The sequence below is a fragment of the Aethalodelphis obliquidens genome, unplaced genomic scaffold (assembly GCF_003676395.1).
Source record: "Aethalodelphis obliquidens isolate GAN/ISIS:26980383/991018 unplaced genomic scaffold, ASM367639v1 scaffold90, whole genome shotgun sequence".
Lineage (NCBI taxonomy): Eukaryota > Metazoa > Chordata > Mammalia > Artiodactyla > Delphinidae > Aethalodelphis > Aethalodelphis obliquidens.
The window spans coordinates 247,011-259,099 of NW_020838034.1; the positions used below are offsets into that span (position 1 = coordinate 247,011).

Sequence of the window (12,089 nt, forward strand, 5' to 3'; positions counted from 1 at the left end):
TAGCCAAAGTAGTCTTGAGGGGAAAAAATGGAGCTGGAGGAATCAGACTCCCTGACTTCAGACTATACTACAAAGATACAGTAATCAAAACAGTATGGTACTGGCACAAAAAACAGAAATATAGATCAACGGAACAGGATAGAAAGCCCAGACTTAAATCCATGCACCTACGTTCAACTAATCTATGACAAAGGAGGCAAGGATATACAATGGAGAAAAGACATTCTCTTCAATAAGTGGTGCTGGGAAAACTGGACAGCTACATGTAAAAGAATGAAATTAGAGCACTCCCTAACACCATACACAAAAATAAACTCAAAATGGGTTGGAGACCTAAATGTAAGACCGGACACTATAAAACTCTTAGAGGAAAACCTATGAAGAACACTCTTTGACATAAATCACAGCAAGATCTTCTTTGATCCATCTCCTAAAGAAATGGAAATAAAAACAAAAATAAACAAATGGGACCTAATGAAACTTAAAAGCTTTTGCAAAGCAAAGGAAACTACAAACAAGACAAAAAGACAACCCTCAGAATGGGAGAAAATATTTGCAAACGAATCAACGGACAAAGGATTAATCTCCAAAATATATAACCAGCTCATGTAGCTCAATATTAAGAAAACAAACCCAATCCAAAAATGGGCAACAGACCTAAATAGACATTTCTCCAAAGAAGACATACAGATGGCCAAGAAGCACATGAAAACCTGCTCAACATCACTAATTATTAGAGAAATGCAAATCAAAACTACAATAAGGTATCACCTCACACCAGTTAGAATGGGCATGATCAGAAAATCTACAAACAACAAATGCTGGAGAGGGTGTGGAGAAAAGGGAACCCTCTTGCACTGTTGGTGGGAATGTAAATTGATACAGCCATTATGGAAAACAGTATGGAGGTTCCTTAAAAAACTAAAAATAGAATTATCATATGACCCAGCAATCCCACTACTGGGCATATACCCTGAGAAAACCATAAATCAAAAAGACACATGCACCCCAATGTTCATTGCAGTACTATTTACAATAGCCAGGTCATGGAAGCAACCTAAGTGCTCATCAACAGATGAATGGATAAATAAGTTGTGGTACACACATATAATGGAATATTACTCAGCCATAAAAAGGAACAAAATTGGGTCATTTGCAGAGAAGTGGATGGATCTAGAGTCTGTCATACAGAGTGAAGTAAGTCAGAAAGAGAAAAAGAAATATCGTATATTAACACATATATGTGGAACCTAGAAAAATGGTACAGATGAACCGGTTTGAAAGGCAGGTAGTGAGACACCGATGTAGAGGACAAACGTATGGACTCCAAGGGGGGAAAGTGGTGGGGGGTGGTGATGGTGGTGTGATGAATTGGGAGATTGGGATTGACATATATACACTAATATGTATAAAATGAATAACTAATAAGAACCTGCTGTATAAAAAATAAATTAAATTAAATTTTTTAAAAAAGGAACCAAAAGAGAACATGTTTTTTATTTCACTCTATATATTTAAATAGATAAAGTATTGTTGTCCCTACTGTAGAGAGGAGGCAAAAGAGGTCCAGAAAGTAAAGATTCCTGTGTCTATAAATGGAGTTAACAATACCAGAGGTATTGCAGGATTTTAACATCAGAGACAGCAAGTTTGGGGTTGGGCCAGATGGGAGTAGTGGTAAACAGGGTCTGTGTCTCTGGCTGGTTGGAAGGGATTGCATTAAAAAGGCATAGTCCTTCAATGGCCTCCCACAATGGTCTCACACTCTTGCTTTATCACTGTTGTTTTAAGTCTTCTTTTCAGAGTCTTCCCAACCACTCGTGGAGAACACACCCACAGGAGATAACCAACCCTGCTATGCTCTGAAGGATGCTCAGTCCAGGGATTTCCCTGGCAGTCCAGTGGTTAAGATTCCACGTTTCCACTACAGGAGATGTGGGTTCAATCCCTGGTCAGGGAACTAAGATCCCATATGCCATGTGGCGTGGCCAAAAATAAAAAAATTAAAAATGAAGGATGCTCAGTCCAGAAACTTGCACAAATAAAAATATGATATCTTATGTAAAGCACCTGGCACAAAGGAAGAGCTCAGTAAATATTGGCTCCCTCCCCGAGCCTTCCTTCCTACAGCCCTGAAGAAAAGGAGGGTCAAGTTTCCACCAATCCCACTTACTGATATCCGATGTCACAGAAGTTCTGTGTGTCCATGTGATAGGACTGTATATCTCAGACACAGATCCGGCAGTCCATGGATATGTTGCAGGTCGCCCCAATGGTGTGGATGATGATGACATATTTGGCCGGAAGGTTCATTGTAGGGCAGTGTGTCTGCCTGGCTTTCCAAGCTGACCTTGTGATGATATTGGGGCAAGCTGTGGTGAGGGGAAAAACCAAGGCGATGGGAATTCACCTGGGCCCACATGTGGACAATCTCACAACTGCAGGCTGGTTACTCCTCAATTTCCCTAACCTCTGACACCCACTGGCACATCCTAACATGTGGGATTCTGTGAGATTCTGGGAAGGTCCTGATAGCAATTGTCTGGGCCAGGTGGCTGGAGCAAGGGGCAGAGGCAAATTCGGCAGGTTCTGTTAACAACTATGGAAACCAGCATGTGAACAGAAGAGAAAGGACTGTTGATCATACAGAAGCATCGCCATTTTATTCAAAAAATAAAGTATACCTACATGCTCGAATATGCATTGCAACTAAATGCAGGTGTGTGTACTTATGTAACAGGGCCAGTATGCAGAAATCAGCTGACTCTCTGAATTTATCACACACATACGGAAATAATTTGAAATCTCTAAAGAACTCTACAAATGTCAGAGTTATCATTATTGAAGATAGCACCTGTCTGAAAGCAAGAGAAACTTCATTTAGAGATTTACAACTAAGAAAGCTTAATAAAAAGTATCCTTGAGGGCTTCCCTGGTGGCACAGTGGTTGATAGTCCGCCTGCCGACGCAGGGGATACGGGTTCGTGCCCCGGTCCGGGAGGATCCCACATGCCGCGGAGCAGCTGGGCCCGTGAGCCATGGCCACTGAGCCTGCGCGTCCGGAGCCTGTGCTCCGCAACGGGAGAGGCCACAACAGTGAGAGGCCCGTGTACCGCAAAAAAAAAAAAAAGTATCCTTGAGTCCAAGAAAAGGTCCACTCTAGCAGAGAGTGTTAAACTTCTGAAAGTGCTTATAATTGTACTGGTTTTAGGTTGCTGCTTGTTCATTCCAAAATAGTGCATAATTTTCATTACCCCACTTCTTGGAATATTCATACTCATGTCAGTGTAATCTGTGAATTCATGTTTTTCTCAGTGCTGTGGTCATATTGAAATTTGGCCTGTTTTTGCATTTAGAAATGTGTCTGTGTATGTGTGTACATGTGTGTGTGACAGAGATTGTGTATGTCTATGTGTATTCATGTAATATACACAAATATGTATATATGTTTACCCCACCCCATTTTCATGCTCTATTCTTCTCCATAGTCCTCATGCCATTTGACATCATACATATTTGACTTTTTGACGTCTTCATTTTCTATCTTTCTCCACTGAAATGTGCAGTTTTCTCTGTTTTGTTCACTGCTGCATCCTCAGTACCTGGAAGAGTGGCTGGTATTCCATAAATATTTGCTAATTGAGTGAAAATGTGTGTACATATATATTTATGTCAAGTATGGTTCCATGGCCATATGGTTCTAGTGGAAAGGAGAGGAGGCCAGCAAGGTGCCCTCTCAGAATTTTCCGGATCTCAGCATGAGATGTTCTTGGTCCAAGAAACCAATGAACACCAGTAAGAAAAAGCATTCCCTGCTGTAGTTGGGTGGTAACTGGGAGGAGGGTGAGGCAGGACTGAGGAGCTTTACCTTTCCTGGGCATCAGTGGCTGTTGAGGGACCAAGCAGCTCTCTTCTTTCAAGAGAAGTGGCTGAATATACCTGAGTGACATGTGACCCTTCTTTATGGCATAGAAGATCAGATCCTCTGCGGCTGATAAGGCAGCAGGGCTGGGCCTGCTGCCTGAAAGAGGATGACATGGAGCACAGAACTGTCAGCAAGAAGCTCCAACATGGTCTAGACCTGGAGGGAAGACAAGATGACCACCTGAGCCTGAATAACTCATGGGTGGGAAGAGCAGAAACTGGCCCAGTAGCCAGGACAGAGGAGTTGAAAAGCAAGGAAGTACTTGCACACAGCTCTTAGAAACTAAGTTGGTGACCTCTTGCAAGTGCCAAACTAAACTTTATCCTCTCCATCTCTAGGTGGAATCACTGGGAGACAGTGAAAGCTACTTGCAGAGGGAGGCCCACTTGACCAAGTCAGGAATGCCCCAGCATGGTGAAAAGGGTGACAGTATTTACCTAGTAGCCTCTACAATCAGACACGTGGCCAAGTGCTCTTTACATCCATTAACTCATGTAATCCTCACAGAAAACCTCTGAGATAAATGCTATTACAAGCCCCAGTTGGCAGATAAGGGTTGGCAAGTGCCGGTTATTTATCTATTGGCTCTTAATTCCATTCCTGCTCTGTGCTCTCCTTTGTTCTGCAGGGGGCTGGAAACCTGCAAACTACATTTCCCAGACTTGCTTGCTGGCCACTGCTTGGGTTCTACCAATGGGAGATGCTGGAGGAAGAGAGAAGCCATGTTTTCCTGCCTCTGAAGCCCCAGCCTCAGGGTCAACTTCAGACTCCAGAAGTGATGGCAATAACTGTGAACTCAAGCAGTGTCAGTGGTGGCTTCAGCAGTCTCACAGGAGTGCAGACCAGAGAGGAGAACGAGAACCAAAAAATGCATGTCATAGAATCCGAAGGAGAAAAGAACTTCAAGAGAGGGGCCATCATCAAAGAGGACAATATGATGGAGGCTGAAAAGACAAGAGTGTTGAGACAACGGAGCAGAGGAAGAGAGTGTAGACAACTCCCTGGCAGAGGGACAGAGGGGATGACCATTACCTAGCTTATTGCCAAAGAAAGCGAGACCCAAGGACACGCTGTTGTAGCCCTGGGCGTGCATGCCTTGGATGTTCCAGCCGACACCTTTGTACACCCTGCCATTGTCCCCAACCAGGAAGCTGCCAGGCAAGGAAACATGATTTAATGGCAAATTCCTGTAACAGGAAACTTCACACCCATCCTCAGAAGGGAAAAGGGTTCTAGAGGCTCAAAAATACTATGCTTCAATGACATGACGGTGGGAGGGAGGGTGATAACGCATTTTAGACTTCCAAGAGATGTGAGAATATATTTTAAATTTTGTTTTGACTTAGTTTACATGTGTTTCCCAGAACCTCATTTTAAAATACTCATTTGGTTCAAAGTGGAATTCACATGTGTGACTCTCAAGAACCTGAGAACATTAGTTCGACATTTTTCAAGGGCATGAGAATGCATTCGTCATGTTTTTAAATTATAGGACCAAGCACTTGAACATTGAAAACAATCAACCTGAATTCAGGGATTCCTTTATGTTAACTTTTTCTTCAGTTTCTCCTTAGGAATTCCTAAGCTCTTCTTTATCACAGAAATTTGTTTAGGATGTTCCTTTTCTCAGTTTATATTTTGTAGCCAATGTATCTATTTTGTTGTTGTTGTTTTACCTCCTCCTTTCTTTCTTCCTCGTTATAAATTTCTCATCCTCCACTTTCCAGTTACAGTCTTCAAAACTGATGTTTTCACAACTCTTGCCATATTCAGCTCTTAATAGGTCATGAATTTCCACAGCAAGCTGAGCACAGAAAGAACACTTCCCTGAAGTCACGAGAGACCCAGAATAGAGTAGGGCTGACCTCCCACCCTGTGCTGACATTGGTCTGAGGACCAGATTGGGGCCTCAGGGTGTCCGCCATGTCCCTGGCTTTGCTGGAGTACTTTCAACAGGCTGCTCTGTCCCTGCAGCCTTTGGTCAGTTCAATGTGAAAATAGCCCCTATGGCTACAGCAGCTGCAAGGTACAAACTGGAGACTCTTACACTGTCACTGCAAAAACCTGACTTCGAGATGCAGTGGCTGAAGTAGACAACACAGCAGTGACAATGGGGGGGGGGGGGGGGGGGGCACTAGTGGTAGGGACAGCAGCTGAGCTGTAGTGAACACAGCATCCACAGAGGGTGGACGGGAAGACCCCCCACCCTGGCCCTCAGGGGCTCTGGTGGCTAAAACAGGGGCCTCAAGCTGCTTTTACTTATTTGCAGCTAAGAATAAATCAAGAAGAAAATGTGGGTTATCCTTTCCAAAGTGGATAATTCAGAAAGCATTTATGTTTGTCTTTAGAATTCAGCGGGGAGAGCACCATTCCCTCTCTCTCTCTGTCTTCTTCTACAAATACATATATATTCTGATTCTTGAGGGGAAAAGAGGAGGTTGTGGGCCTCCACTCCACAGATAATCCTCAGATGGGGTACTCAATACACAACGGAAGCATCTCTTTGCCTCACACATTTGCTTTTAACACGGGGCCCTCCTCCTTGCATCCCCAGTGGGATATCTCCTATGGGATCCCAGTCGCACTATGACGTGGCCCTTCAGGGTACCTGGCACCTCTCGGGGTAAAAGCCCTGTCTGTGTGCAGAAGTGGAATAAGGCAGGACTAGGAGGCAGTCTGGGAATAGTTCTGGGTCCATGCTCCCTCACTGAGTGACTTTGAGCAAATTCTCTAACTTCTCCAGACCACAGCATCCTCACCTGTGACACAGGGGTGGTAATATTTCTCCTGCCCATGCCTCAGAGTGACTGGGAGAGCCTACTTGAGTAATACTTGCAAAGACCTTTGTAAACTGAAATATTCTTCGAGCTCCAAGGGGGCGAGTGTACTTATTACAAGGCCTCTCTTGCTTCTTTCCGGGAGCTCCCAGAGGCTAAGACCACAACGACATACATGGCTCAGAGCTGTCTTCCTCATGACCCCTGGGGGATTTTGGATTTTGTTTGCTTAGCATTTTTTAATTCATTAGAAAAGCAACATGAATGGGAAATTAAGAAAAACAGAGAAGGGGGAGCAGGAGGCCCCCCCAAAGGGATAACTCTAATGTGGGCTCCGGGGACCCCACCAGCCTCTTACATGTAGGCCACATCGCACCAGCCTGTGTTGTAGACTGAACGGGACTGCAGGCCCCGCAGCTTCCAGCTGCACACATTCTGCTCCTGGCACTCTACCTCCGTAAGCTGGTCCATGATGACACAGGCCACAGGCCGGGTCAGCTGGGCCCTGCGGGTCAGGAATCTCAACCCCCACTCCTTGCGGGAGACAACGGTGGATGCACCTGGTGGGGGGTTTGGGGGGGAACCACAGGCTGGCATGCTAAGGTCCTGCCCGTGTCCGCCGCAGGCTGTCCAGGCCACCCTGGGTCCTCTGTGATGGGAGAGGCCCCAGGAGGAGGCCTGCATCACCACAGCCACCCCTTCCCATCTCCATATCCTGTTTAGGGTAAAACGAATCCCCATGCAGACTCCACACTCAGGCTGGGAAGTCAAGTGGCCTTGTTCTCCAAACACTTCCTCCTTGTACTTCCCTGGAGGACTTTGCCCATCCTCACCTCTTCTCTGCCTGCAGAAAGCAGTCCCAGCAGCACCCCCCGCCCAACCCCGGGGTTCTGAGCCTACTTCTCATGAAGCACGTCAGCATGGATGCCTCGGGATGCGTGGTGCCCACTGGCATTTGCCCCGGTGACTGACTTGCCTTTCATCGGCTGTCCCCTCAGAACATGACTCTCTGAGGAAAGCTCTGCCACTCTCCTCAAACCACTCTCCTCACTCTCCCCAGCAAAGCCCACAGGAAGCCCCATGAACACTGAGTACGGGTCTCCCTCCTTCAGATGAAAATACACTGTGGGCAGGGCCATGAGAGCCCCACAGAGGACCCAGGACCTCCCCAGCTCTCCCTCACTATCCTTACTTGGGGGCTCCCAGGAGCTCTCTGAGGGATGCAGTGTTTCCACCCTGAGAGCTGGGAACTGGGACCCTTGTCTTTTCTCCCTGGGTTTCGTCTCTTTCCTAGAACCCAGCTTTGCCTAAGGACTCAGGACAATCCAGGGGAATAGTTGGGGTTCCACCCCACCCCACCCACCCAGCCCAGCCATAGTGACATCCTGAGAAATACTTCTGGCCCCCTAAGAAGCCCAAGGCCACCCCCAAACGGCCTCACCACTGCGACCCTTGAGAATGAGCTGTGAGATGCCAACAAACAGGTCCAGAAGCTTCTCAGACAGCCCTCTGGCTTGGGTTTCATTCCAAGACAACTGTGGGGAATCCCCTGGGAAGGAACACTGCACTTGGTGCTGGTCCTCGGAGAACACCTGGACCAGCTCTTAGGCAGAGGCTCCACATCCCCCCTGCCCCCCCCAGCCAATAGCCTCTGGGCCTCCCCAAGTCACCTGACTTCCTCTAGGAAACAAAGAAGAGGAAAGCCACGGATGCATCTGGCCTCACTCCACCTCTGCCTCTCGCATCTGCCCCAATGAGACCTTCACTCTCCCCATCCTCCCCAAGCCTCCCTCCATTTCAGACTCAGTGCAGTCTCTCCTGCATCCTCATCTGAGCAGCTCTGCCTTTCCCAGTTCACTGGTATACAAATTAATAGATCAGAGTGTCATGTACCAAGATGGCCATCATCACGTTAACACGTATTCATATATGAAGCACCTAGTGATCCAGACAAGGTTCTTGAAATACAGAAATTTACAGATCGTTGTGACTGCCCTCACAAACTAGATTTTTTTAGATAGGATTAATGGAGGATTAATCATCACAAACATGCCGCATCCCCCTCTGCCTATTCGGTACCAGAGGTCACGGGGGCAATAGCCACTAGAACCAGCAATGTCACCCACATCACCTCTCACAGGCTGGCTCTGTAATGTACAAAGCATTTTCAAGGGCACTATCAGCTTTGTGGCTTAAAACAACTTTGTGAGATAAGCAAAGCAAATCAACTACTTCCTCTATACAGATGAGAAACTGAGATTCAGAGAGGTTATTTGTCTAAGACGACATGGGTTTTAAGCTGTGGACTTGCATTCCAACCCAGGCTGTCTGACCCCAGAGCTGTGTCGATAGCCACTAGACTCTGCAGCCACCCCAAAATTGCCGGATGACCTTGGGCAAGTCACTGCCACAATGTGGCTTGTTTCTCTGTCTTTAGGATGAGGTTGCTAAGGGTCTCCACCATGGTTCTGAGATTCTGTCCTGTGAAATCATCAGGAACAAGTACTTGACCATGACACTGAAGCCAAGGTGTGCTGGGCAGGCTGGAGAGGCTGCTAAGGATGGGAGCCCATCTCAGCAGGGCGTGGGGGCACCTGAGCCAGGCTCTGAAGGGGAACATAGCTAGTGGGGAGGAGTGAGGACCCTGGAGAGGATGATTTCCAAATGAAACCAGGCTGAGGCTGATGCCAAAAGCACTTGTGACCCAGTGAAAGAAACTCACCCCAGGCCCCGAGATCCAGAGCAGAGATGAGAAGAAGCCACAGCAGCATCCTCCTGTGGAAGTAGGTCACCAACAGGGAGAGTATAGACCACAGCCCTGGGAGAGACACCGACAGTTAGTCCGACCGTCCTCACCCTTCAAAGAGGGCTCCCACCCCATTACATGGCCCCCGTCTGCCTCCCCGCCAAACCTGTGCACCTCCTGGGGCCAGCACCTGGCGAGGCTTCTCAGGGTCCCCAGCACAGGGTTGACCCTCGGCAGGTGCTCAGTAAAGGTGAGGGTGCTAACACCTCTGTCTAGCCACCACCCTCACCAGCCTCCTATTACCCTGAGAGCTCTTGGTCCCTCCTAGGAGCCCGGTGCCTCATCTAAGGCCTTCCAGCATAGATAATAACAATTTCTGAAATCCCTGAGTAGCTATTATGAATAAACTATGTGTAGATGTTTTCACATCTAGTGCTGCAATTTTATATTTAATCCTTATAAAATTCCCATATTTGTAACCCCATTTTTATAGGTGAGAACACTGAGGCTCAGAGAAGCAAATTACAATAGGGGGAGGGGTGGGCTTCTTCCCCCCACTATCTGAGTCAGACGTGTGTTAAGTCATCCAGTTCGGTCCTCCATCCTGCAAAGATCCCTGACAGATGCTCAGCTAACTTCTTCTTGAGTGAGAATAGTAATAAATAATAGTAGCTACCATTTACTGTCACATCCTATTTTCCAAGTATTTGCTGAGGACTTCATAGTTATTCCATTAAGTATCTTCACAATGACCTATGAGACCTGAACTTATCATCAGGAAACTGGACTTCAGAGAGTTTAAGTCACTTGCCCAAAGTTACCCAATTAGAAGGGGCAGATCTGTCTGACTCCAGAGACTCTGCCTGGAACTTCTCCACAATCAGCTTGAGTTTCTGATGGTGGAGATTCTCAACAAGGATCCAAGAGGTTAAACTCTGGGATTATTGTGGTCCCTTCCAGCTGCAGGAATATTTTCTGCTGTGTCAGGCAGAAATGAGTAGTTTACTTGGGCTCAATCCAAATGAATTATCAATTCCGTGAGATGTCAACCAAAACATCAACTTTTCTCCCAATTATCCTACTGAGAAACTATAGAGAGAGATTTGAGATAAAATGGGGCAGATCACTGACCTCCAGAGATTTTATATTACAATCAATAGTTCCCAGATGGAAAATGTGTAGAACCCCAGTTTAAGATGAGCATATAGGAGCTTCCTGGATCAGGACAAGAAATCTCTTGGCCGTTAGCACCCAGGAATCCAGTCATTCGAGAAAACTGTGTCCTGATGACAAACCAGCCAGCCACAGAGGAGGGCAGGCACCTGATGAACATGTGGGAAAGTGTTGAGCCTCTCTCATTGGCCAAATGAGAGGCAAGGATTAACTTGCCCAAGTTGGAAGCCCTGTCGGCTGGCCTCCCAGGAAAGAAGCTGGCCTCTTGCAAAGCTACCTAGAAACCAGCAATCAGTTCTGGTCAATAGGAGGTTTATACCCTGGTCGCTTGGCCATGGTGCTTCCCCAACCATGAATGATAACGAGGCGAGTGCAGTCCCAAGCTTGTCACATCATAAGCTGAAATTGCAAGGCTTGAGCCCAACCCCTCATTTTACTAGGGCAGGGGCTGATGGGGTCTCCCACCCCCACCTCCAACTGCATACACCGAGCTGGCAGGACAGGCTGCAGCCACAGTTCGGCCACCGTGGCTCACATTGCTATGCATCCTCTGTACTTAAAATGAAGATGAAATATTAGGACAGGAGACAAGTGAGACATAATACATAGGGATTCCAGGTTAGACAGAAAGGGAAGAAATTGGGTAGAGGTAACCCCAGGACCCAGAGCCTTGGCAAGAAACATCCAGGTGTGGTAGAACCAAACCCATTTAGAACAATTTGGGATAGAGAAAGTTTTCTTACTTGGAGGAAGAATTCAAGAGTGGAGATCAGGGAAACTTTCTCCACTATGTTAACTGTTTAACCTGATAGAGTCCAGTCCCTCCAATAGGTGAGGGCTTCTCAAGAAGACACACACACACACACACTCACACACACACTCAGAAATACCTGTGGGTCCCTCGCTGTCCCAGCCCCACAGGTCAGGCTGCAGCTGGCTCACCCCTCATTGGCTGGCAGTGCCTTCCTTTCAGGCTTGGCCTCTGGCCCTGCCCTCCTTCTCCAGCTGCTGCCTCCTCGGCCTTCTTTCTCTCTAGCACTAGAGGGCACTCCCTCCCCGGGAATGGAGACTGGGCCCTGGCTTTCCAGAGAGAAGAGGAAGGCCCGGATCCCTAACCAAATGGGGAGAAGAAGAGGAGGGCGGAGCTCTGAGGCTCTGAGGAGCTCTGTCCACCAACCACAGAATCGAGAGGGACTCGGTGAGACCAGACAGGTGCTGACAGCAGGGGACCCGCCCTGTGAAGAAGCCCCGGTACTTCCTCCCTGGGAAAGGGCATGGCTGCCCAAGGCTCCCTGAGCTCCTTCCTCATCCCCAGTCCCCAGGAAACCCAGCCAAGCCAGGGGTTGTGCCTGTGGGACCTGAGGGTCACCTCTGGGAACGTCCTGCCCGTGGGGACAGATCTGCTCCAGGAGTTTGAAGGCTGTGGATGGAGGTCGTTCACCAACAGCCCCCCACCCCACTCCTTTCC

General features: G+C 47.5%; 1 protein-coding gene across 1 annotated transcript; it reads right to left on the reverse strand.

Moving 5' to 3' along the window:
- Positions 1 to 2,169: 2,169 nt before the first annotated feature.
- LOC113613958 (peptidoglycan recognition protein 3-like) lies at positions 2,170 to 9,473 on the reverse strand. The gene is given in 6 exon segments (XM_027095149.1): positions 2,170 to 2,372; positions 3,869 to 4,021; positions 4,958 to 5,076; positions 7,061 to 7,262; positions 8,144 to 8,251; positions 9,425 to 9,473. Coding segments are annotated over 6 exon segments (834 nt in total).
- Between the last annotated feature and the right edge of the window lie 2,616 nt (positions 9,474 to 12,089).